This window comes from Manacus vitellinus, unplaced genomic scaffold, assembly GCF_001715985.3.
Source record: "Manacus vitellinus isolate BGI_N305 unplaced genomic scaffold, ASM171598v3 scaffold_24_pilon, whole genome shotgun sequence".
Lineage (NCBI taxonomy): Eukaryota > Metazoa > Chordata > Aves > Passeriformes > Pipridae > Manacus > Manacus vitellinus.
This window is the reverse complement of record NW_021939798.1, coordinates 818,169-845,822: the sequence shown is the minus strand read 5'-3', so window position 1 is coordinate 845,822 and position 27,654 is coordinate 818,169. Positions and strand designations below refer to the sequence as shown.

General features: G+C 49.6%; 1 protein-coding gene across 1 annotated transcript in view; it reads right to left on the bottom strand.

The window, feature by feature from the left end:
* Positions 1-27,654, bottom strand: part of MAP2K4 (mitogen-activated protein kinase kinase 4) — a 48,654-nt gene that overhangs the window by 1,482 nt on the left and 19,518 nt on the right. The window contains exons 4-9 of the mRNA XM_029960024.1: positions 19,957-20,076; positions 18,645-18,696; positions 18,129-18,256; positions 4,567-4,644; positions 3,447-3,595; positions 71-116 (exon numbers count right to left, since the gene is read on the bottom strand). Of these exons, the coding sequence (XP_029815884.1) occupies positions 71-116; positions 3,447-3,595; positions 4,567-4,644; positions 18,129-18,256; positions 18,645-18,696; positions 19,957-20,076 (573 nt within the window). The remainder of the gene's footprint in view (positions 1-70; positions 117-3,446; positions 3,596-4,566; positions 4,645-18,128; positions 18,257-18,644; positions 18,697-19,956; positions 20,077-27,654) is intronic.

Below are 27,654 nucleotides of genomic sequence, written 5' to 3'. Positions count from 1 at the left end.
AGGGGACGTGTGTCCCAGCCCTGCTGTGTGACTGCAGAGCCACCCCAGCTCAGATACACTGTGCACTCACCAGAAGCTCTTTGTACTTTGGCCTTTTGGACTCGTCCTTTGTAAGGCTAAAGAAAGCAGAAAGAGAATTAGGAGAAGGTGGGATGGGGGAAAATGTTACAGACATCAAATACGGATTTTTACAGGACATGATGCTGAGCCCACTGCTGTCCAGGGGGACTCACTGCCTGTGGTTTCCCGGAAAATCCATCCTTGCACTGTGAGTGACCACAGGAGCTGCCTCCCTCCCTCCCAGGCATCCCAGCTGTGTGGGCAGGGGCCAGTGAGTGGCACCAAAGGCCACCAAAGCCCTGTCCCAGGGGACATGGTGGAGAGAGGGGATGGACTGGGTGACACTGACACCACAGCCCCTGCCCCAGGAGCCAGAGCTGCACCACTGAGAAGAGAATGGGTGGATATGGCACCTTTCCCAAACAAAGGGAGTCACTCTAATTCCCAACAGCTGCATTTCCATCCCCAGGAGCTCTGGCTGGGCCTTTCTCCATCTCCAGCACCACCACAGTGGAGCACACACTCCAGCACACACCACAGCTCCACCCCATGGAGCAGCTGAGGGTCACCAGAGCCTGTGGGGCAGAGGGGGCACAAAACCAGTGACTGGTCCCACACAGCCCTCTCCAGGCTTCTGCCACCCCAGAGTAATTCCCTGCCTGACCCCATCAAGGCTCTCTGGGGGCTCCAATCTGCTCCTGCAACACCTGTAAGGCAACAAAGCAAAACTTGAGCTCACAGACCGAGCTTTGCTCTCAAATGTCCACACACCCTTTCCTAAAGCACTCTGAGAAATCTCTCATTCCTTTCCCAGCTCAATGTGAAGCTGCTTGCCTGGGGTGGCCACTGGCAGCACCAGAAGCCACACACTACTGCACAGGAACTCTAGTTCCAAGGATCCTGATCCTCAGGAGCTCAGGGCTCCATAGCTGCTGAAGCCAAGCACAGACTGGAGACTTCAGAGCAGAAAATTGAACTGCTGTAGGAAGCAGTTCCAGGAGTGGGACTCCAGATAAGCCTCTAATTCAGGAAGTTGGGCTGAAGGGGAAAAATGTTCGACCTAGGCATTCACAGTGCTGAAAGAAATATCAGGAACTCTTTAACACTGAAATGTTCAATAAATGTTTCTTGCCCAGAGAAGCCCCATCCCTGGGAGGGTTCAAGCCGAGGTTGGACGGGGTTTGGAGCAACCTGGTCCAGTGGAAAGGTGTCCCTGCCTGTGGCAGGTGGTGAAACCAGGTGAGCTTTAAGATCTCTTCCAACCAAATCCATTCTGTGATTCCATGATTCTATGACAATATCCTTTCCTCACTGATCTATCCTAGCAGTGATACTGCAGGACTCTCTTTCGACATTTTTCCTGACTCTTGAATGCACAAACCCAGAAGACGCTTAGATGCACATCTGTGGGATGTTTATGTCATCACCCACCACACAGCCTTTGGGAACCTGACCTGCCAGCTTAGTAACCCCACAGATCACTGTTTGCACCAAACTAAAGGTTATTATGAGAAATATTTATTGCAGTGTTGCTATGAAGACCCCATTAATACTCCAGGCAGAAGTCAGATTATTTACAAAACCAGGTTAAACAAAACCCAGAATCAGGCTGAAATCTGCCCCGGGCTCTGTGTGCTGTGTGTGATCCGGAGTAGCGGCCCCAGGAAGGGGAAAGGGGGTGGAAATACAAACTGACCTGATAAGTCTGGAGAACAGAAGGCTCTGAGGAGACCATAGAGCCCCCCTCCAGGGTCTAAAGGAGACCTACAGCAAGGCTGGAGAGGGACTTCTTACAAGGGCAGGAAGTGACAGGACAAGGGGGATGGTAGTTTTATCAGTTTATTAGGCAGAAATTCTTGGCTGTGAGGCTGGTAGAGCCCTGGCACAGGTTGCCCAGAGAAGCTGTGGCTGCCCTATCCCTGGAAGTGTTCAAGGCCAAGTTGGACAGGGCTTGGAGCAGCCTGGTCTGGTGGAAGGTGTCCCTGCCCATGGCAGGCGCTTGGAATGGGGTGGCCTTTAAGGCCCCTTCCAACCCAAACCATTCCATGGTTCTGCATCCAAAGACATGGCTGTTTAATGGAGATGCTGCACAGGCTCCTCTGCTGGATGATTTGGAGCCAAACTCACAGGGCACCACAGCAAGTTCCTGGCTTTGCAAAGTCTGATGATATGGCATCTCCATGGAGAACTATGTGGAAACACACCAGTGCTTGTTTTGTACACGAGGAAAGCAATTCTGACCTTTCTAAGCAAATGCTACAGTTGCAGTTTCAGTTTTGACTGAAAAATAGAAACTTCTGAGCAACAAACCATCTTGATGCTTGATTTTCTGCATCCCCAAAACAATAACCAGGTCTTCCTCACAGGGGGCTGGCCTCCTTAAAAATTTGTAATTCTGAACTGGACTACAATCCAAACCCAAAAATCACCTCCAGAGGATGGAAAGTTCTGAAACAAAACCTCTTGAAAGTTGAAATTGTCTAGTGCTGAGCCTTCCTGTGTCACAGAGCTTTGAGGTGGCCACCCCTGTGCTGGGGATGTCCATCACCTGGTCTGCTCAAGGCAGAAGGTCCCAGAAGACAAATGCAGGTCACACTGATGGATCTCACCTGTGCTTTGGTTAACAAAATTATATTGACCACCTTTCTCATTTAGATAGAAAAATGCTTCACCAGAAAATTCCCAATCAGCCCTTACCCTAAGCAGGACCCCACAGCTCTGGCAGGTGGGGAGACTCCCCAAGCTCCCCTTAGCAGCACCACAGATCCTCCACACAGGGCTGCAGAGGCCCTGCCTGCAGAAAACCATCTCCAGTCTTGATCTCAACATTCAATTCACACAAGGCGTGAAGCCAACAACCCAGCAAGCCACAGCCACAGGTCCTGGCAGTCACTGTGCTGAGCCCAGCCCAAGAAGTGGGCAGGAAGGCTCCCAGCCTTGCCAGGCAAAGGCAGGACAGTACAGATCCTTTTTGCCCGATAAAGGGACAATGCTGCCCAGTGTCTCTGGCTTCAAACTGCAGAAGAAAGGGCAAACAGCAGGTCTGTCCCAAGGCTCTGTGACAACAAGGAACAGAATGCACAGGCTAGGCCCCTATCTGCTCACACAAACCTCTTACCATGGGTCTTACCATGCCTCTCCTTAGCACAGCCACTCAGAGGTTTTCTCCTCACCCCTTCCCTGAAGAGCAGTTTCCAATGTCTGCCCTTCAGCTGCCACCTGGACAAGTCCCCCATCACCTACAAACCACTGAAATGTGAGAGGTCCTTACCCTCATGCTGGTGCAGGAACATGAAAAAAAGCCAGGAGGTGCTGGGCACATGACCCTTGTCAAATACCCAGCAGTGACAAAACAAGCCCAAGTGCTTTCAGCAGGACACACTTACCACAAGTTGACAAAGTTGATGAAACTGGGGGAGAACTCCCTTTCCTCTGAGTTGCTCAGCTGTGGTGGGTCTCCTTTCACTACTTGTGTCAACTGGTCAAACACACTGTTCCACTTGGGGTAAGGGAACCGCCCCGTGGCCAGCTCGTACTGCAGGGAGACAGCAACAGCACCAGGCAGGTTTACATGAGGTTAAGTTCAGTCAGGGCAACAGAATGTCTGCAAGGACACTCAAAAGGAAGGCTTAGATGAGATTCTTCATCCTATTCCCTGTATGGTTCTAAGAGGAGGGAAGGTTTCACCCAGCAGTAAATGCTGCCTGTGTGAGGAGCACGGCCAGATTTAGCCTGGCCAGGCCATGCCTCCACATCTGCCACTGACTGTACAACAAACCAGTGTAGGAGAGTAAAATCCTCCAAGCATCCTAACAACTACCAGAGAAAATGGATAATGAGAATCATACAATCATAGGATATATTAAGCTGGAGAGGACTTACATGGATCACCAAGTCCAACTCCTTGCTCCTCACAGGACAATGGAAATGAGCATTTTAAAACATCAGTGGGGAAGACAGAAGCTACTAGTTCATAAGTTATTGCTTCTGCTTTCTCTTCCGCTTCACCACCTGGAGAAGGTAAAAGTTTCTCACTGCATCAGTGTGTGCATCTTGCAGTGCTGTGGTTAAGCCAGTGAGGAATCAGAATACCAGAATCCAGGATTAAACAAAGTCTCTGTGCAGCCAAAGTACAGCAGCTGCCAGGGCTGTCAGATGCTTATTCCCACAGGCTGGGTGTTCTGCCCTGCACCACCACACTCACCATCCCTCCTCAGCTCAGACTTTGAACACAAAACTCATTTACAGTCCAACACCTCTTCCCTGCTCACATCTTGCTCGCTGCAAAATACAGCTGCAGCCAAAGGTATCTGCAGGGGTTCAGGAGAACCATCTGCCTGGATGGGATTTAGATTGTTCCTGAGCCAGGAAGTGCCCATTTCAATCACAACATGCAAACATGTTGGGCTGGGCTTGGAGCTGGGCTGGGCTTCCCATGTGTGATACCATCCCACTGCAAAGGGCACCAAGGCTCCCCAGCAGGAAAGGGGTCAAATCCCCACTTACCAATGTAATCCCCAAGCTCCAGACATCTGAGCGGACGTCGTAGCCTTGCCTGGAGGCGCTGGGATCTATCCTTTCCGGCTGAAACGGGAAGAAGGTTCAGTCAAGCACTGTGCCATGCAGGAAGCAATGAGAAGCATTTGCAAGCTTATCAGAAACTCTGAGTCTGTCCCACCAAGGCAGAGACTGGCACAGCTCCAGAGGCAAACTTTTGGCCAGGGCAGACCTTCAACCCCAGCAGAGAAATGTCTTAAGGAATCGCTTAAAACACTGACTTTATGGAGGTGTAGTGGAAGAGGTGATGGGAAATGGCCATTTATCACAGTCTAATCTTTTGGTTGTTTTCTTTTCCTTTTGCACAAGCACCTTGAATAATGGTGACTGTCTATTTATTTAGTTTTGTTCAACTCTGGGATTTCTTTAACATGAAGTCTCTGTTTTCACAGCCAAGTTGTTCCCAAGGTTTGGAATCAACATCTCATCCACCATCCCGAGGCTTAGCAGCATCTACCGAACTCTTCTCCCCAGCTGGCTGCTGATTGCCAAATCTCAACACGTAATAAAAACAGTGCATTTTAAGAACAGCTCCTCTTTACAAGGTTTGGTCATCCCTTGAAGGCAATTATGATATTACAAGGTCTTCAGATATCCAAAATATCTTCAATAGAAAACAATATTTAGCCAGACATGGGAGGTTTGCACCTAAAAAGCAAGTTATCCAGAGAGGATAACAGCAAAAGAAATCTTTATGCCTTGCATGTCAGCTTATGAGAAACATCAGTCTGCCTTCTTTAGTAAAAAATATAATAATTAAAACATCAAAAGAAACAGGGTCTCATTCAGTTTTGGCTACAACAATAATAAAGATACCCAAGTTGCAATAAAAATTATGAGGTACAGGACTCTGAAAGCCCCGGCTGCTTTGTAAGCTACATTTTACTACAGTGTCATGGCAGATGCAGCTGAAGAGTGCCATGCAATGAACCAAGTCCTTCAGTGCAACCTCCACGCTCCAGTGAGCAGACAACTTACTGTCAACTCACCACATGAGCAGACACCTCCCAGATCCCATGGGAATGCCTCATGGCATTCCTGACTGCTCTGCCATGCTGCCAGCAATCCTCTTTGCAGCCCACCACCCACATGTGGCCGCCCCTGCTGTGACTGCTGCCAGACTTCTCCCTTTCCCTCAGCTACCAGCACCTTCTCCAAGGAAACTTGCCCAGGCCATGCATGCCCACAGCCCCAGAGAAGGTTCTGCCAAGCTGCAGTGGTTCTGCAGGTGGCTTCTCCTACAGCCTCCCTGTGTCCACTGCTCTTCAGTACCTGGGATATCACCTTCCCAGGGCCAGTGATATGTTTTGTCATACTCACTTTCAGTTACAGTATCTGCTTTGAACCAGGCTGGCTTCCAAGGCCATACCCAGAACATCCTGCCCATCCCACCCTCCAAGCTCTGCCCTTTGCTGGTTTTTTCTTTGGTTGTGGTTTCCATTCAGCTTAAGCTCATACATTAGTTATTCCTCTCATGACCTGGATGGATGTTCCAATACTTCTGGTGGGAGGGTAAAATAATAAAATCACTAAAATTCAACTCTCTTAAAACAACCATCAGCCCTTCATATGCTCGTCTTGTAGCTCAGTCAAAACCTATCATGTCTGCACTGCAGGTACCCCCGTGCTGCTGCCTCCTCAAGCCAACTCCGGCCTTCCCTCAGAAGTCCAGACTTCTCATACTGGGTACAACAGAATGCCAGACAGCTGGGAAGGGATCAAGAGCTAACAGAGCATCCATTGCTTTAAATACAGGGAACAGAAATGCAATGACAACTTCTCTACAACTCTGTGGGAGGATCTGAATGGAAAATGTGCATTCCCAGTCCCTGCTTATTTGAGAGGAGGATGGTTTGATAAGCAGAAAACACTCAACATGCAGATATATTTAGATGTTTCAGGAGGTCACTGGATATCTCAGTAAGAAGCAAAACATTTCAGGGATTAGCCCATGGGTGAGCACTGGGTTGTACTCTGGCTCAGGAAGGACAAGAGGAGCTCAGACTTACAAATCAAAGTTGTCCTCTGAGGTAACACACAGAATAACATCACCTCATGGGTACAAAAAAAGTCAAAATGCTCTCAGCAATGTGTTTCTGTGAACAGCCCAAAAGGTCAAAGAGAAACCAAACAGAAGATGCCAGCAGTAGGGAGCTGGATAGAAGAACATGGCATTAATAATTGACCAGCACTGGACGTGGCCTGGCAGGCACTTCCCTGTCCCCTGTCACAGGCTGAAAAGCAGCTTCCAGGGACTGTCATCACGAGTGATGCTGTGTCCACCACGCTCTGTTTCAATGCCACAGGCAGTGTGATGGACCTGCAACCCCCAGCAGCCTTCTTTGCCTATGACCCCACACAGCCCCTCCAGCATTCCTGGAATTCAGGGCCCAGAACAGCCAGGCTCCACCAGCCCAAGGGCTCTCCCAGAACTGCTCTGCTGTGCCTGCAGCCCTGTAACACCCTGGCTTCCCTCGGAGCAGAGCTCTCACCTCCAACCCCTCCTGCCAGGCACCAGGGGCTCTTCCTGCCTTCCTGGCTCCAGCAGCAACAGTAGGTGTGAGACACACGGAGCTATCCCTTCCCTGTCCCTCAGGCACAACACTGTGGCCAGCTGGCCAAGGCAGGGGATTGTCCCACTCCTTCTTGCTCTGCCCCCTCAGGTGAGACCCCACCTGCAGAGCTGCCTGTAGCCCTGGAGTCCCCAGCACAGGAGGGACATGGAGCTGCTGGAGTGAGTCCAGAGAAGGGCAAAAAATGATCCAAGGGCTGGAGCCCCTGTGCTATGGAACATGCTGAGAGAGCTGAGGGTGTTCAGCCTGGAGGACAGAAGGCTCTGGGGAGACCTTACTCTGGCCTTTCAATATATAAAGGGGGCTTATAAGAAAGACAAAAAAACTTGTTACCAGGGCCTGGAGTGACAGGACAAGGGTGATGGTTTTACACTGAAGGAGAGTAGATTCAGATTAGATTTAAGGAAGAAATTATTTACAATGAAGGTATTGAGACTCTGGCACAGGTTGCCCAGAGAAGCTGTGGCTGCCTCATCCCTGGAATTGTTCAAGGCCAGGTCAGATTAGGCTTGGAGCAGTCTGGTCTAGTGAGTAGCAGGGCTGGACCAGGTAATCTTTGAAATCCAAACCTATGGGTTCTATGGTTCTGTCAATGCTCCCTGTGCTGCAGGGCACTATGAACCACTGTCCCCACCATGTGAGGCACCTCTCTGGGCTCATGGCCACTGCCCATAAGCATTTTGGCAATAGAGGATGGATTCCACAGCTGGCAGGTACCTTGCCACCAAGCAAATCAGAGTCACCTTGCTGGAAAACAAGGACCTCCCTGTGCCAGAGGACTGTCTCTTTAGTCCCATACCCCATGTGACAGACACTGGTGTGTGGGAATGGCAGCGGGTGGCCCTGCCCTGAGCGCTGCTGGGGACACATCACCATGTCTAGAGGCTGCCACCAGGGACCAGCCAGCACAGGGCCACACCACATTATGGGGATGCTGGCCCTGCCAGTGCTGTGACCCCCCACACCACAGATCCACGGCACAGATCCACAGCAGAGCAGTTCCAAGCTGCAGATAAAGGACTCACTCTCCACATAGCACAGTGAAGGAGGGGACTGCACAGAAAACAACCATTCTGGGCAGGGCCCAACTGCTCAAAGGGACTGGTGGGATGGGTGGCACTGGTGAGACAGAGCTGGTTGTCTCAGGCACCTATGAGGGGCAGCCTTCTACTTCCACTGAGCAGAGCACTGGGGACGTGGCCCTAGACCATGGTGGCACAGTTAGAGGGAAAGCAGGATAGACCAAAGAAAATCCCATCCAAATGGGAAGCAGGAAGTAGATGACATGGGAGCAACTAACACCAACTAAGGAAGAGTCACCATGTGAACTCTGGGGACCTGGAGTGAGGGCTGCACACAAAGCCTGGTTCAGGCCAGGTGTCCTGCAGGAAAGGAAATGGCTGAGGTGAAGACCCACCTCTGGACTGTGCTGATGGGGTGAAGGGGCAGAGTATGGATGCATCAGAGAAGGGTACAGGCTGCCATGGGACTTCTCTCTGGTTCAGTGTTCACCTGGGCACCAGCATTTTGACTGAAAAATGAGCAGTGAGCAGCACAGATCCTCACTGCCCTCCAAACCCCAGGTAAGCAAACACACATGGTTCAGGTTATCCTCCCTCTTCTCCAAGACCCAGCTACACAAACACCTGCAGCTCAGGCTGAGACACAAGGACAGATGCACACAGGACTCCCTGTACTCCTGAGCTGCTTCATGTAGCTAAAGAGTAAAGTTGCATTTCTTAGAAAACCCAATTCTTGAAGCTCAGATCTGGGTTTTCACTGGTTATGTAATCAGGGAATTTTATCCCACATGCACCACAAATTCAAAACTGCCTCCACAGCAATAAAAAGTACACAACAAACTTCTTTTCTACTTAGGTCAATGCATCCCTAAACTAAAAGGAAGTAAAAGGTTACCAGGAGCAAAGAATGACCAGAAAGTGCTGTATTTTTGCAATACAAAAAGCAGAAAAATTCTACATGATACAAACTCTTCCTCTGCTCCAACCCAGGAACAGAGAGATGTGAAATGGAAGCTGCCAGCCTGCCACGAAGACTAACTTCTCACACTGAAACACGTGTAAAATGAAGTCCAGCAGCAATGGGAACCATCCTTCGGACCATCAATAACTGGTTTGGGAAGTTCTTCTGTTCAGTAAGGAGAACATTGTCACTCACTTTTCACATTGCTGTATTTCTCGAGAATATTCGTACAGCGAAAAGCAAGTTGTTCTTCCTACAGGGCTGTCCCCCCACATCTCCCCTCACCCGCTCACTGAGACCTCAAAACGTTTTTACTCCTGTGAGCCCCCTCCCTGACTACCCTGCTGGGCTGAGCTGGCAGTTCAGACTCTGTAAGGCTGAATAAGAGCCTGAGCGCTCACCTGGCTAGGAGATGCTCACACCAGCCCTCCATCTCCCAGAAGATCACAGAACGGTTTTGGTTGGAAGGGACCTTAAAGACCAGCTTGTTCCAAACCTCTGCCATGGGCAGGGACACCTTCTACTAAACCAGGTTCTCCAAGTCCTGTTCAACCTGGCCTTGGACACTCCCAGGGATGGGGCAGCCACAGCTTCTCTGGGCAACCTGTGCCAGGGCCTCTTACCCTCACAGGGAAGAATTTCTTCCTAATATCTAATCCAAGCCTGCTTTCTGTCAGTTTGAAGCCACTCCCTCTTGCCCTGTCACTCCAGTGAACAGGCCCCCTCCAGCTTCCTTGTAGGCCCCTTCAGATCCTGGAAGGTGCTCTGAGGTGTCAGAGATTGAAATGGTTAATGATCACCAAAAGACTTTTGTCAAACTGCAAAGAAACAGCTGCTCATCGAGCAAAGCCCACCCCTCTCTGAATATGCCTACTGTGAAAAGACCTTCAGATGAGATAAGTGGGTGCCATTGCCCAGCTGTCCTGGGTGCAGAAGGGTGTGCACACCTGAAGCTACAAACTGGATTTCCAGATAAGGGAAGAGGTTGATAAAAAGCAAATTCTGCAAGGTGGGATAATCCTTCTTACCATGCCAATGTCCTCCCTTACATGATGACTCTGCTGTGAAAACCCCTCAGGGAGCATTGAAGACATTTCACACCTACCCTGGGCTATTCATCTCAGATTTTAGACCATGCTGGACCATAATTGATGCTAATGTAACACGAAGCTGTAAGGTCTTAGAAGGTCTCAGAGACTCCTGACATGTCCCATGACACCATCCACTGTAAAACTCCCCAACCCAGGGGAGGTACAAGGCATTCCCACCTGAGCCTGTAGTGTATAATTACTCATGAAATCTTAGAGTTTGGGGGGAGAGGGCAATGCTTCCCACACCCCCAACAGAGCAAGACCACCACTTCAACCAACAGACATGGAAGTTGCAACTACCAAGTTTCACTGCTGGATCCAGCAGGTGATTACTATATATATATATCTTTCCCTGTTTATCCTTTCTCTTCCTTTCCTTACACATTTCCTTAAGTGTTATTTTTATGATTTAATATTGCTGTATTACTATAGATGATAACAACCAAAACAGCTGCATACCTGTTTTCCTTTGAAACAAAACCATTCTAAAATAAATCCTACATATATATATTTACAAACACTGATCATTCACTCTTATCCACACCAAGGGATTTATTAACAAGAACCTGGGTTACCCTCCCCTTCTGGGGTGGGTCATAACATGAGGTCTCCACACAACCTGCTTTTTTCCAAGCTGAACAGCCCCAGTTGGTGACACCAAAATCTTCTGCTGGCTGCTAGAGGTGAGGTCATTTCATGTGGAGCCTAATAAGCTTTGAGATCCCCTCCTGGGCATGTAGGACCTCACGGGTGACCTCAGTGCCTAAGAGCAGAGATGTGAGTCATTCACAGGAGCAACTGAGGCATCACAGTCACTGTGCTGGGTAAAAACCTTTTCTAAGGTCATACTCTCCTCTCCAGCACCAGGTGACCAAGGACAAACCTATGACACTGTGTTCTCTCTCTGTATGGCAGTGCCAGTTGCTCCAGGGGTCACACAGGATCCTGTGCCACAGCCTGCCCTGGTCACAGGAGGAGACCCAGCTCCTTGGCCAGGGAGTGACACAGTAGAACAAAGGACACACGGTGTGACGAGGGAAGAGCTGCCAGGGCAGTGGAGAACACAAGTTCTTCTGCCTCTGCTGGCTGAATCTGCCACTGCCCCCAGCTCCTGAGTCCCCCTCACCAAGACAGCAGCAGTGACCCGAGCTCTGTGTGCATCACTTCTGCACCTACAGGAGAGCAGAGTAGTATTGTCAAAAAATACTTCAGCCAAAGCATTCGTCCCTCCTTGGACGCTGAATTCAGATGTTCCTTCCAAAATCCCCTCTGTTCTCTGAGTTCCTGTCCCTCCCCCTCACCCAGGCCAGCCACAAAGCTTGTGACTGACCAGAGATTATCAGCAGAGATCATATTTCTAGAGAATGGCCTTTCCTCCTCTCCTATTTCCTTTACATATTTGCTGTGAGAGAATGTTTCATTGAAAAGCTTCTCCAGCAGTATTTTCCAGGTGGAGATGCCAGTTCGCATGGGATCACCATCCCCTCCCAGCTGGCTTTCCCTAACCCTGCCTGAATTTGTTGTTCTCAACAGCAGCAAAGTGATGGACTGGTGGACAGGGGACACTTACTAGGCACAGAAAGGTTGGAACATTATTGAAGGTAAACAGGTCCTGTTGTGTTTTTACAAATGTAGACCCTGAAACTGTGCAATGACCTTATTTGTCTTGTTAGAAAAGGTAAATGTGCCTGTAATAAAGCTGGACTAGTGCAGGGCATGGTCTGGACCCCAACTAACTCAAGCATCAATAATTTGCATCAGTAAATGCTTCACTGATAAGAGTTCAGAGTGCAACTGTTATGTGTTGAGTGGGAAAGATTTATAGTGGGACCTCAAAGGTGGCCTTCCTTAGCCTACTGCTAATAATATCCATGAAAATATAAAATTAGTGTTGCTAAATTCTGCCTATTACAAAAACTATTGCTAGCATGGTACATAAGGGCTCCTGGAGAGAGAGCCCTTATGTGAGACTGGAGTGTTCGGTAAGCTGGGCTCTGGCTGGTTGCTGACTCACTGGAGTAGGCAGAAAAGGCAGCACTCTGGGGTGACAGAGGCCCCTAGGGTAGAACAGGAGTGCAGGAAATCCTGAAGGAGCATCAAGACTTCGGGTGTGTGGCCGGGGCGATGCTCTGGGAGCTGCTGCTCTTGTTACAGACACCACAGGTGAGACAAACACGGAGTTTGCACAGTTTCAGGGTCTACATTTGTAAAAGGATGTTGAAAATATGAGGGGGTTATAGCCCAGCCATAAAACACAGGCCAATCTGCCTTAAGGGAAATAAGATGCTCAGTCCCTAATCTCCTCAAAGAAAAGCACAAGAGGTGACTGCATCAGTCAGAAAGTACCTGCTGGGGAAAGGGGTGTGGCAAAGACAGGGCTCCTTAACTCTGCAAACAGAGCAGAAACCAGAGCCCACAGCCAGCCACTAATACAGGACTTACTCGTACTAAATAGTATTAGGAGCAAAATTTATGACCAGGACAACCTCATGGTGGTAAATTCTCCAGAAGCTGAAGAGGCACCTTTAATGCAAGACTTTGGAGATCTTCACTGTCTGGCATTATTTTGGAAGGTCAACGTCCAGCACCCCAGGGCTTGACACATCAACGCCATCCCCACTGCTGCTGCCAAGGGCTGTGTTAAAGGGCTGTCAGGTGTTTCAGGCCCATCAAGGAACTTTCTCACAGAACCTCACCAAGGGCCCAGAGTTTTGGTAGGGAAGCTCTGCAGGTCCTTGAAGTTGTTACTGAACCAAACACTGAACTGCCCAGTTATTTTTCCACAGCCATAAATCCTAACCAACAGGCCAGCTCCAAACACACACTGAAAGGAGTCCAGAAGGAAGCACAGCAAAGGAACTACTTCTCATCCTAGAGGATTCTGTGATGCAGCAGAGAAAGGGAACCAAGGTGTCTACAGATGAAGTCACACGCATCCTAACCAGAAATCAAACGTAACATGCAGATAGCAAAGGTGAGTCATCGTGTGGCAAGGCCAGGCTGCAGTCATCACAGTGTGAGCCTCATAATCTGGTTTCTTAAAGATCTCTTCTGTTCAACCAGTCTGAGTGCAGGATCAGGAGACTTCCCCTGCTGCATTCCAATGCCTCTCTTTCTGGCCTCATCACCTGATGAAGGCTGATCCTGAAAAGCACAACCCTCACCCCCAGATCCAGTCCTGACTCCAATCCTTCCCATATTATGGGAAACAGGAGCTTTTGCATTCCATGAACACTGGAGTCCCTAGTCCCAAAGCAGGTGCTGTGCCCTGCTCCTGCCATGGCCCTGTGTCCTGCCTGCTCCACTGCTGAGGGCCAAATGGGCTCCAGGAGGGTGGGAGGACCTGCACACACACTTGCACACCTGGGACCTACACAGCCCTTCACTCCCTCTCCCCATACCTGACCCTGCCCTAAGGTTCCTTGCCCATTCCTCTTGGTATCTCTGCTGCCCTGACAGTCCCATTCTGCTGCCTGTGGCCTCCAACCAGCCTTCTGGGACCTGATCAGGGCTGTGGGACCACCCTGGGCCACTCCAGCACAGCCACCCAGGCAGAGCAAACCTGCAGCAGCCAGCTGAACATCCCATGCCTCCCGAGGGCAACTATCTCCCAGATCTCACTTTCAGGCACTTCCCACTTAAATCCTAGTGGCCAAAACGTGTTTTTTATCCCCCACTTTTAGCACTCTTCTCCACAAACCTCATGTCCTGCCCACAGTACTGCTGGGCAAGCAGTCAGCTTACACAGGTGGCTACTGTCAGGCTTCCCCAGGTTGATACAAACTGCCTGTGCAGCCGAGCATCCAAACAGGTAAGGAGGGAAATCCCATCCTGCCGTGTACCCGGCGGGATGAGTGTGAAATGCCGAGGCACAGACCCAAGCTCAGCACTGCAGCAGGGCTGCTCAGCATGGGCTCTGCACCATGTGATGGCAGGGGCCACATCTGGAAAGGAGAAGTATCACAGAGAGCAAACCAGATTTCTGCCAGTGGATGAGTAAGCAGAGGTCACGTTCTGAGCTGAAGGCACGCGGGTGACAGCGGCAGCACACGGTGACAGCAGTGGGGACAGCTGTGCTCACAGCTCAGGCATCTCCCCAGCACTCCCTATGCCACAGGCAGGAAAGCCTGGATCCAGCCCGCCCTGCTCGCAGAGGGGCGGGGCCACATGTCTCCCAGTCTCCTCCCAGATCTGTTTTCTCAGTCATAAAAAATTATGGCTGGGTTCCAAGTTTCAGAGGAAAGAGGAAAAAAATGTCCAACATACAGTAATATTTAGGAACATCCAAGAGGATTTTAGTTGCATGAATTCAAACCCACAGCCTGCCTGTGCAGAAAAATGACTGACTGAGCCCGATGAAACCTAGGCATTGGGTCAGGAACGCAAAGCTGAAACAGGCTCTTGCTGTGGCTCCAGTTGGGAAAAGGATCCAGAGAACTCCTGCATCCCTACAGCCTTCCCCTCCATGAGCACAGGGCGAGAGGGGACAGAGCTGTCACTGTCACCTTCCTTGGGTAATTTTTTTTTTCTGTGCACAGTCTGATCCCTGCCCAAGCCACCCAAACACAGGGACACAGCCTCCAGCTGGCCTTGACACCAATGCCAGCAGTGACTGCCCACCTTCTCCAGAGGAGAGTGAGGAGCAGGAAAACATCCTGAGCACAGACAGGGCTGTGCACAAGCCCCTGCTCCTGCACAGGCAGGGACACACAGACTGTGTTCACTGGGACACGGGTAATGCCCTGGCACCAAGAGGGCTGCTCTGTATCTGTGCACTGCACATCCCCTTGCCCACGCCCTCACGGACAGCACAGTGGGCAGCCCCTGGGAAGGGGGGAAAGCACAGGGCAATGGCAACCAGGTGACCTGGGAAAAGGACCTGAGTGACCAAGGACACTGGTGACACCATCAAACTCTGCCCCTGGAGGTCCCAAAGGAGTGGGGCAGGGCAGGACATCGGTCTTCATGCTGGCTGGGTCCACCCCTGCTTAAACCAAGCACTTCCAGTCTCCCCCCTCTCCTCTTTGACACAGACACTGGGTTCACTGGAGTGTTCGGAAGGCAAAAAGCAGTAATGTCACAAAGGCCACCAGTGTCAGTGTGGCACACAGAGCCCACTCCTGTCAGCAGCACCCACACAGCCAGAGGCAAGGCAGGGATCACAGGGAGCAGCACACGGGGAGGACACAGGGCTGGCCAGGAGCAACCTCACCCCAACCTCACCTGGAGCAAAACCCCAGCGCTGGCACCAGCATGGGGCAAATCTGGGTGAAGAGGGCTCAGAATGGCCCAGGGGCTGCCCCAGGGGCCATGGGCTGCCTGGGGACTCAATCCTTCCTTTGTGTCAGAGAACATAAGGTACCAACAGGCCTTTGCTTACCGTAACAATCGCAGAGGAACTGAAAGCCAAAAACAAAACAACCTCCCCAGCACTGCAGCTCCAAGGCCAAGATGCTGCTCACTGGGAACAGCTCCAACACTTTTGGTTCAAACCCATGGCACTTATTTGGCAGCTGGACATGGCTCCTGCTGCCTCCTCAGGCTGCTCACAGCCAGACTGGCCAAAATCCAGTGTTATTGTTACCAACACTCTCTGGGGACTAGCCCCAGTGAACAAGGTGTTCCAGGTTCTTTCAAGGGGCAAGTGCTCGTGCTGCAGGAATTACTGTAAGTGTCATAGGGTTGCAAAACAAGACACTCTCATCAGGAAGAAGCATCCAGCAGCCCTTAACAGAGCCTCCCCGGCTGAACACAGCTACTGCTCTTGGCCTATTTTACACTAAAAAAAATACTATTTTCCTTTTGAGAGAAGTGTGGTGGCTTGACTCCTTCCCAGGTATATCCAGCTTTGATCACAGCATTCCTACAGACATCAGCCTCTCCTGGCTTGGAGAAAGAGCTGGCAAATGTGCCTGCACACTGGGGACATCTCCCTGTTTCCCAGGCTTCCCAGTACATGGAAATGCTCATGTAGTTGGAAAGGAGTCACTGAGGCCAGAGAGCAGCAGGGAAGAGGCCAGTCATCTCCCACACTGCTTGCCAGCTGCTGGCTGTCCCACAAACCCTGTGCCATGCCAAGGTCTGAAAAACACAAACTGAACTGGAACACTTTTGTTCATTTAAAAGTCCACTCAAGTCTGGAGTTGGCGATGGAGCTGCACAAAGAGCAGAGTGCATATGGACAGACAGACGTCAGAAAGGAAAACCAAGGGGCTATAGAAGCACTCACCCACTCACAGCCCAAGGGAAAGGAAGCAGACAGACACACCAGGAACTGTCATGGTATAACTACACCAACTGCTGGAGCAGAGCCAACCACCTACCCGTGGCTCTAAGAAAAGGGGGAACATTAATTCCTGAAATTATCACTCACTGAACTCGGGAGGGGAAAAGGTGACAGCAATTTTTCAAGAGCTCTATCTGCAGATATGACACACACCTCAGAGTGTAGGGGCAAGGCAGTGACAGCCCAAACCCCACAAAGCCATGCTGTCCAAGTGCCTGCAGTCTGGGATGCAAAAGCAGCCTCGGGTCAGATAGTTCACACTGCTCTGGCTCCCACCCCTCCTGGCCACCCCTCTTTGCTGCTGCCCTCAGCATCCCACACCTCACCAACACACCAAACTGGGCAGCTCCGACCCAGCCTCTTCCCTGCAAGGAGCTCCACACACTCGTCAAGAGTGTTGAGAGCAGAGACATGGCTCTGGCCCCTCTCCAGCCTCACAAGGTCTTTATTTAACAAACTGCCCTCTTTCACCACATTTTGTGGGTCTGGTGCTTGCACAGACTTTGCTGCACCATAGCATCAGTCTCCAAGAACAGATCTCACCTGTGCTATCCTGTTCAGCTCAATGAGTTTCTACCTCTGCTAGAAGGGCAGTGAGAGAAAAAGGTCAAATGCTCTGCAGTCCAGACTCTGCACTTACACAGATCAGTCAGGGCAGACAGGTTTGCCTTGGACATCACAATCAGATAAAACCCATCTGAGAGCTGTGACTTGGGCCAGATGGGCACTGTACCTTAAAAGAGAGATATTTTCCTTTTTTTCTCCTTGGTGGTAGATCAAGAGAGTTTGTTAGACAGTATTTTTCAGCATACAGAATAAAGCATAAATAAATAAGTAACAAAAGTTAAATACGGGCACTGAAATCAAAGTTACATTGACAGCAACAGGCACATGGCTCCCTGAACAAGGTACCCTCAGCTCACATGAGAGCAGAGATGCATTTTCAAAGCAGTCTGAAGCACAGAAGAAGTGTTTAAAAGCCTCAGAGAGCTTCCAAATTCACCACCACAGCTTTTCTCCCTGGGAGGGGAGGGCAGCAAACAAGCAGGACAGACTCTCAGGAGCCACGACAGCCCCAGCAATTTCCACACAGCTGCTCTACTCCTGCCGCTCTCCAGAATCACATTCCCCTGGAATTAAATTCTGGCACACTTTGGAATTAAAGAGGTTTGCAATAATCACTGTAATTCTTCTCTGCAATAACTCCTGTGACATAATCTTACCAGAGTAAATGGATTTCTTGCAGACCAAGACAAACCTGCACTCCAACGGCACTGCTCCCCCTGAGTGCTGGGTTTTTTTGGAGCTGCTGGAAGGCACAGAGCTCCACTCCAGCACCACAGCCCTGGCAACAGCAGAGGAACCCAGCAAAAAATGGGAATGCGGTCACTTTGCCACAGCCTGGACACCTCTGCTGACACTGCCAGCAGCAGCGCCCCATCCAGAGCTCGGTTCCATCTGGGAAAGGGGTAATCCCATGGAAAACAGGCTGATGACAGGCAGGGCCATGCCGAGCCAGGCCTCAGGAGGGGGTGAGGTCCTGCAGATCCCACAGATACAGCAGCTGATCCCACTCACCGCCATGTACGGCCGGCACCCCGCATCCCGTGTTTTGGCAATGGAGTCCACGAGCTGTCCACTAATGCCAAAGTCACAGAGTTTAATATTCCCATTTCTGTCCAGAAGAATATTGGAAGGTTTGATGTCTGCAAGGGAAAGAAATGTAAAGCAGTAAGTCACAGCTGGAGGTTTCGATTTCAGGAGCAGCAGCTGCAGAGGGTCAAGGCCTGTACCCCTTGGTGCTGGATGCGCTCGCTGAGGATCCTGAGCGGGAGCACGAGGAGATGGAGGCAGTCCCAGAGATGCCCCGGGCCTGGGGGCAGAGGCAGATGCCCATGCCCAACCACCCTGAAATCACACTTACATGGAAAAAGCAAAGGCTGAAGGGGCAACAGAACAGGCACTGGAGACACCTGTGCAAAAGCTGCACAGACTTGTGGCAGTGCATGTGCTATTCACACTTCGACTGAAGCAAAAGCTGTTTACAATTCTTGCAATTATTTTCATAGACAAGAAGAAAAGATGTGAACTCACCTCTGTGAATGATTTTCAAGTTTTCTTTTAAGTGGTTTAGTGCTTTCACAGTCTAAGAAAGAAAAACAGATGAAAAATTAGCAGATGTCCTAAGAGCCTTGGGATTATTAAATTTTTGGAGCTCCGAGAACAGAGGAAAAAAACACTCAGTATGTTGAGATATCACTCCTGTAATATGCCATGTAATAAAAGCATTTTTCTCTGAACTTCTCCTGCAAAGAGATAGTGATATAAGAGAGAGGATGTGCTTAAGTGAACACACATCCCCCGTGACCTGGAAAGATCCCACTCTGGGAGAGGGGAACAAGGGGTGAAGTCAGAACAATCTCTGATATTAATTATCCTGAACAGTAACTTATTTCAAGCCCTATGCTGTATTTTTTCAGTAGGTAACAACCGTTCCCATTCCTTGACTTTTTACTGGGCCAGGACTTGAAAACATCAGTCGGGTTCTCCACTCGCTGAAGAGTCTCCTGTGCTTTTGGGAGTCTTTGCACGAGGCTGCCAGAGTCTTCTCTGGACTGGAGGGGCCCAGCATCCCCTGCAGAAACCTGGTGGACCTGGCAGATTTTTACAGGCAGCAGCAGGACAGAGATTTCAGGATACCCTTCAAAACCACAGACCCAAACCACACATTTATTTTGCAGGGCCAGACCTTGCCCTTGTGTTCAGCCAACCAAGAGTTCCTTTTGGCACAGCCAAGGGGTATTTTACAGGGATTCTTAAAGGAAGAAAGGGGGCTCTGCGTAGTAAGGCTGCACCTGGATACCCTGGATGGGATTCCTCTCCCTTCACACCTCAGCCCCCACTCAGAGGCACCAACCTCTCCCCAGTGCCTCGAGTGTGAAGGTGGGAAACCCACTGAGACCAGAGCCTAGTGGGGTTCACCTGTCCTGGGTAAAAATGCCCAACTCCTTGTTCCCTGTACAAATGAGGAAAAGGGAGACAGCTCATCTTTTTTTAAGGCACCTCCTTGGGATGAGACAGCTTCCAGCAGTGCTTTCCCCTGTGCACACGAAGCAATCTCTGCACAGGGAGGGTGGTGTCTGTGCTGCTGGTGCTGACATTCAAGCAGACAGAGCAGGAAGCTGGTCCTGAGGTCTCTTTATGAACTCATTACTGACCCCAGAACCTGCTTTTCCACCATGCAGTATGCTGTGGAAGCATACTCAAGCACCCTCAAGGACCATTCACAGCATGGTGCAAAAAGCAGCAGCAGTTCTGCTGCACAAACCAACCAGATCTTCACATGGAGTGACAGATCTGAACTCTTCACGTTAGCTTCAACAAAAAGGTTTAACAAAATACTCACAGCTAAAGTGATTTTGCCTAGGATTTCTTCTGGAATAACATCATCTAATACACTATATACATATTTGTAAAACTTATCAAACGAGGTAGACATGAGCTCCATACAGATCCAACAGTCACCCTGGAAAGAGAAAAGAATCTGTGTTACTGCCGAGACAAAAATGAGAAATACAAATCCAGAGAGCATACGGAGATCCCTTGAATCCAATGAAACACACTGCATCTGTGCATTTGACAGGAAGGATGGAATTCAGCTTGATTCATTTTAGCAAAGAAAGACTTGCTCCATCCACAGCAGAGGCCCACCTCACACCTGACATTACAGTTTAGATGCCTAAACCTGAATGAATCTTGCACACTGTTTGGCTCTCCAGAAGGCTGCAGGCACAGGGAAACACCAGCAGGCACAGTAAGACTAAAACAAAATCCCTTTATGGCTGTCCTGCAGAGGACAGAAGACATTTCACACAACATTCAGAGATACCGTCTAAGCAAGAGAAAATGAAAATAAACCTAACAGTGGGGGGAGATTGTGGATTTGCATCTTACAGCTAAACAATTAAAGTGCAGAAATTTGTAAAATATACCAGAATACGTGTTCAACCAAACCAAGCTGAACTGCCACAGGAGAATAACGTGTTCTTTCATCAAACTCTCCTGAGATCTGTAAATTGAACTGCTCACAATGGATTTGCTGGGCATGACAAATGGATCCCCACAGCATACTTTAGTGTGTGTCTGCCCTATGGTAGACTGAGAGAGAGCTTAGCCATGCACTGATCCGAGTTATTTCCATTTTTTGGAACATTTTAGCCCCATTGAGGAGGACAGGAGGCTTTCCATGAGCTATTTCTGTAGACTCTCATGCACTTGAGGTGACTCTTTATTGCAGAAATACTAAACCATTAGACTCAGACCTGCCCTCACCAGAAATGACATCCTCACACCTATCTCCTACAGACTGTACCACAGTGAGTGCCCAAACTGCATCAGCTGTCAAAAGCTACATGCAGAACAGTCTGGGTGTCTCATCCTGGCTAAACACCACCCCCAAGCCCTCTGTGAGGAGCAGCAGGTTTGTGCAGGCGGTGCTGCCTAGGGCTGAGGGGCAGGCCAGGCACGGGATAATGTTCTGCTTAGGACAAGCTGCACACTCCTGTGATACAAGAAGTAACAAATAGAGGACAAATTGTCCAAGTTATTATCCTACAGAAGGCAGATTTTTCCTGACCAAAGCAAACACAAACCAACTCAACTCTATGTTAATACATGGAAATAAAATTAGGAAAAACCCCTAGGATATGGGCATGCTGAAGGAATGGCAAGGGCCCCTACTCCATCCTACACACACAAACCACTTCTCAATCTCTCTATCTCAGGAGTGTCAGGAGCAATTCTCCAATTAAATTTATCTGGTGGAAAAGCTTGTAGAGCTGTAGAGGTTTTAAGGTCAAAAAGAGCTTTTCTGCCACTTGGAATGACCTCCTGTGAAACACAAGTAAGGAACTGCATGACCAAGTTGCCTCCAGCCCAAAGATTTAGGTTGAGGGAACAGAAGAGGCCAGCAAAGGTGCTGCCAAACACCACATGCTGGTACGGGCAGAGGCAGTGGTGCCTCTCAGCTTGGCCTTGGGCTGCTCCCACGAGCAAGGCTCTTCTCAGCTACACAAACAGCAAACTGCCAGGAAAGTCCACGTGCCACCAACATTACAGGTGCTGCTGCTCCAGTGACAGCAAATCCCCCACTGTCTCCTGCCAAAGGAGGGATGCTGACTCCAAAGGACAGCCTCTCCCTTCTGAGAAGAGGGTATCTGCTTTCCTAGGAAGGGCTGAGCCGCTGGTGGGCTGGTTGGAGAAGAAGACTGTGGGTATAGAGCCCTAGGCAGCTCCATTTTACACAGCTCTTTTGGCACCAGGCCTTTCAAATTAGCACAAGGCAGAGCAGGAGCTGATGTCACCCACCCAAGGGAAATGGCTGCTACAAGCCTGAGCCCAGAAAACACTCATTTCACCCAAAAGAAAGCAAAAGGGACTCATGGAATAGGTGCTGTGCCAGACATGGAAGCAGAGACGCAAGAGCAGTGCAGCAGGAAAAGGGCAGGACCAGCACTTCAGAACACCTGGAGAAAGGTGAACTCAGGCTGCTGGACACCAAAAGATCAGCTGGGGATGAATTAGGCTAAGGAACCGTTCAAGTTAAACTGCAGAAGGGAAATGGGGCAACACATGTAGAAAATTTCTCTTTTCAGCACCAACAGCAAAGGCAAAGTGCAGCTGAGGCACTTCCATATGATGGAGAGTGGTTCAGAGCAAGCAACTCCAGAACTCCAGTGCTAGTGATGGGCACAAATCAAGCAAGACTGGAAGCCCAACAGAGCCTTACAAACCCTCTGCAGGGAGAGCAGACATGAACAGGTTCTACACTGCTTCTGTTTTGACCAGCTTTATATAAAAAATGGGATGGGGCTGTATTCCCAGGTTATTGTACTGAGACTGTAGAGACTGGACTGGTTGTAGTGCCAGAACAACCCTGACCACCTGCAGCCTCGTATTTGTGTCCAACTGCACCAATATTGTGAGTGGCTTCAGTTGCCCAGGTTACAACAGCTGGTGTTTGGACAGCAAAACAAACCAAGTGGAGCAGCAGGCAGCCTGAGCAGAGCCAGTATTGTAAAAAAAGCTCCATGTGTACTCTGTGCATCTGTGGGGTTGGGATGAGTGTGGTACTGAAACCTCATACAAGTACAACAAATTGCTATGCAGTGTTGATTTTTAAGCATAAAAAACCTTGTATATGATCAAAGACACCAAAGGAAAGATCTGGTTTACTTGTCTCCTAAGGCATGTGCCATACAGAAATCCTGGATGTGGGCACTTATTGATCTGGTAATATAAAAACCTACCTGACCAACATGAATTCATGTCAGCAAGATCAATGGAAAAAGATAACAGATCTTTTCCATTGTGCAGCTCTATTAAGGCTGGTGGCAAGATTCAAAACTCTACAGGTTAACTCTTCCTGGGACTTGGAAAATCTTACCTGTTGGCAAACTGGTGAATTTTTATGGGAAGAAAAAGGCAGGCTGGCAGGGATGGCAGGGCACTGGGCACCCAGCCCCCTTTCTGACCAAATACCAGGAAGTGCTGATGTCCATGGGCAAGTCCTGCTCCATTGTGAACTGTGAGAACAAACCCGTCCTAATCAACATTTCTCTTTAATTTTTGCTCTTAGGTCAGGGTGATTTCCAATTATAAAATGACAGAAGAAGCATTTTAATTTTATTTTTCTCTTCCTGCTAGAGCTATTCTTCCAAAGAATGTATTTTAGCCCTTATTGGGTACGAAATCACCAGATGCTAATGCACAACTTGTAGCATTCCAAAAAGCGTCCAGAAAACATCCTGTGCATTTAATTCAAAATATCCCTGCCCAGAACAGACACAAAAGCTGCTTCACCAGCGGTGGGGATGCTTCAGCATCTCAGTGCAGAGCCCTAAGTTTCCAGAGATGTCATTGGAGTGGATCTAGGGGTCCAGGTGGACACTGAGTTGAACATGAGCCAACAATGTGTCCTTGCTGTGCAGAAGGATCACTGCACCCTGGGCTGCATCAGGCGAAGCATCACCAGCAGGTTGAGGGTGGTGATCCTTTCCCTTGATCTGGCACTGGTGAGGCCACACCTGGTGTGCTGTGACCAGTGCTGGGCTCCCCACTGAAGAGTCTCCAACAAAGGGCCACTAAGACGACTGAATGAAAGGAGAATTTCTCCCATGAGGAGAGTCGAGACTGTTCAGCCTGGAGAAGGTTTAGGGAAATCTCATCCATGTCCTTATAGGACCTGAGGGGAAGTTGCACAGAGGATGGAGCCAGGCTCTGCTCAGTGGTGCCCAGCACTTCGACCAGGCCACAACCTGCCCCACCCACCACTCTGTGATACAAACACTGAAGGTTTATGGCATCCACACACTGCAGGGAGCAGCCAACTCTTTATGCAAGCTCCACCTGCACTAGTGAGAGAGACAGAAGAATGTCACCACCACCAGACATCCTTATGTGTCACAAAGGACACTTTTCCTACGGACCAGGGACTGGTCAGAGGGACAGATGCATTGAGTAATGCCAACAGAGCCAAGGATGCCCATAGAAACAGGGTGTTGTGCATCAACAGCAAAGAGATCAAACTGAGCAAGGCTATGTCTACAATTCACAGCAGCATCAGCACTGTGCTGTCAACACATCCATCCCAGCTCTTCTCTCTTGCCAGCAGAAGTTCTTCACAGGCTGATTTATGGCTTCTCAGGCACTTTTGCAACTTGCAATGAAATTTTCATCAAATAATTTTATCAATAATTGAACTTGTTGGTTTAAACTTGGCTTGGCTCCACTCGCACTCTGCAGGAGTCACTCCTGAGATTCCAAGTCAGACAAGGCTCCTTTTCTCTCCCCCTCTTGAGAAGAAAAGCAACAGGAACAGGTACTTTGAAGAGCCACTAGTGTGGTCACAGTAACTACTCAAACACTGCCAGCCTTACAGGTACTGTCTCAAACCAGAGTAGCTGTAAAGCTTTTGAAAGACATGCAAGAAAAGAAGACTGGTTTTTTCCCTCAGACCTAAAAACCCTCTAAACAGCAACATTCAGAGCCTTCTTCCCCCACCAAGCAAGTGCAGGCTTGAGAAGAAACACACAGACACAAGCAGCCAGATCCTCTTCACTGAGCATTGTTGCTGACTGATGGGGACACTGTGCACTGCCAGAAGTCCAGCATGGAAAAACCTTGTGGGGCCAGTGTGAACCTCACAAAGTTCAACAAGGAAAAGTGTAAGATCCTGCACGTGGGTCAGGGCAGTCAGCAGTATAAATGATGAAGGGATTGAGAGCAGCCCCGAGGAGAAGGGCTGGGAGATACCGGTGGATGAAAAATCGGACATCAGCTGGTAACATGTATTTGCAGCCCAGAATGCCAACGTGTCCTGGGCACAGTGCACTGAAGCCCCCCGACTCCATGCAAAGGAGTCTTCTACTTTTTCAGCTTTGTTCCTGTTTGATTAAAAAGGCAATTTAATCTCATCTAGTGGGTGCAATGAACTCAATTGAAGTCCCATACTCGGCAATTAACTTGAAGTTTTTGCACTGTTACCTATTACATCACGTGCACAGACACAGAAAAACAGAACTGTCCCTTCTGACTGGAGAACAAGCAGCAAATGATACAGGTTCAGGTGCTGCCTGCTGAGGGACAAACAAGACCCAGAGAAGACTTTCCCTATCACAAACTGTGAAACAAGAAGGACAAAATACAATTAGAGGGAGAACTATTTGTGAAGTATTTTCTGCCTTTCCAAATCACACAGGTACTCACAGAGGCTGCCACAGGAACTTGTATTCACAGCTGTTTTCCTGACCCTGGAAAGTCGGCCCTGAGTCAGCAGTGCCCTGGCATCCAGGAGGGCCAACCCTGTCCTGGGGGCATCAGGCCCAGCATGGCCAGCCGGGCCAGGGAGGGGATTGTCCCACTCTGCTCTGCCCTGGGGTGGCCTCACCTCAACACTAGGGCAGTTTAGGGGGACACAATGGAAGGAAGAGATTGAGTCATTAGAGAGTGTCCAAAGGAGGTAACGAGGATGGGGAAGGGCCTTGATTTGAAGGTGTGTGAGGACACTGAGGGCACCTGGTGTGTTCAGCTGGAGGAGACCGAGGGGAGACCTCACTGCAGTTCCAACTGCCTGGGCAGGGGCAGAGGAGGGGCCCTGGGGGGACCAGGGACAGCACCCAGGGAATGGCTGGAGCTGTGTCACGGCAGGCTCAGGTTGGATCTCAGCCAAAGGTTCTTCCCCCAGAGGCTGGTTGGGTACTGACCAGGCTCCCCAGGGCAGTGGGCACAGCCCCAAGGCTGCCAGAGCTCCAGGAGGGTTTGGCTGATCCTCTGGGGCACAGGGGGTGACTCTTGAGGATGGGCCTGTGCAGGGCCAGGGGTTGGACTCAAAGATCCTTGAGGGTCCCTTCCAACTCAGCATATTCTGTGATTCTGAGACTGCAGGCTGGGACACTTGTCTGCCTACACAGTAAGGCCTTGCATAGCTTTGTCCAGTTTGGTTTAGTATTCCCAAACTGTCAGGATCCAAGAGCTTAGTTCTGCCTCTCCATATGAACCACTCACTGTTGTGGAAGGGTCCATCCCAGCTGCTTCTCCTAGAGCAGCTTGAATCCTGCAACCATCCAACTGCACGAGCTGCCTGCTCAGTGGGTAAGCTCCTCCAGAGAGGCTCAAATGGAAGTCCTTCATCTTTTAGGAGCAGGCAGAAGATTTGTCATCTGTAGCTCCATCCATATCCAGAGAATTTGAATCCTGGCTCAGAGCAGCTAATCCCAAAAGGATGTGCCTTTTGGAACTTATTTCCTTACTTTTCACCTTGAAATGCTGGAACATTGTTTTACATGGTTTGCTGAGGACTTCTTGAGAAAGTGTCAGTCTTTTGCCATGTCTCCTGAGCTCCTACACTCCAAGGGATGGTGCAGCAGTGACCTGGATCATTCAGTTATTTGAGACAGATCTGATAAGCAGAGTGGGGGAGGGGTGAGACAGATCCAAACATCCTGGTGAAATTCCTTTTTTCCCTTTCTGTGCTTCTCTGCTGTCCTACTTTCCAAACATTAAGACTCTAATTAATACTGGAATATTTAATTAACATGACAAGATAAAAAACCTTATCCAAGCTTACCAGCTCACCTGTGTACCTCTGAGGTACATGACTTGGAACATCACATTGGCAGTAAGGGATTGAGGAGAGGGGAAGGCTGCTTTCACCTCCAAAGCAAACACCACTTACGCTGAAGGGGGTAAAGAGGATTCCACTCCAGCAAGAGTGACCTCAATGAAACCTCTCCCAGACAGAGCATACAAGGAGTTGGCTGCAGGATGACAGGATTTTTGGACAAGACAAAGATTACAGCCAGGCTGACATTTGGGTGCTGACAGAGGTACGTTTTTATATTATTCATGTATTTACATTTACGTTCTGGGATGTGCCCAGAGCTGCAGGGAGGTGACAGGCTTGCAGAGTGCTGAACATGCTGCTCATCAGCATCTGGCAAGACACTGTCTTGCCCACAGACCTTTCCTCACACCAGCTGACAGCCTTGTCATTGATATCTCAGCAAAGCTGGAAGTTTCCAGCCAAGCTGAGGCTCCGCACTTGGCAGGAGTTTCTACTGTGTGAACATGGACAATGCACACTGGCCCCAAATGGCTCATTGTTCATTCATTCATGGCTAGGCTTTGCGAATGAAGATTTAGGAAGGCTATATCCACATTTGTTACAAGCACGCTGGTGGCTAATAAGGCCAATGCAAGATAGACATAATGGATTGCAAAAGGCACAGCAGAAAGACTCCTTAGGAGGTATATTCTGCGAGGCATGGTTCTTTCTGCGTTGTCTTTTCTCCTCAAGGGTGATCCTGTGTGCGTTCTCAAAGGAAGCAGCAGCGTTATAGATGGTGTGTCTCCAGACCTCCTGATTTGAGGCCAGAGTAGACCAGTTATGGTGATCAATATGGCCAAGGCTGAGATGTTGTTTCAGGGAGTCCTTGTATCTTTTCTTCGGGGCTCCTCTCAAGCGGCAGCCAGTGGCAAGTTCACCATAAAGCAGTAGCAGCGTTATAGATGGTGTGTCTCCAGACCTCCCGATTGGAGGCCAGAG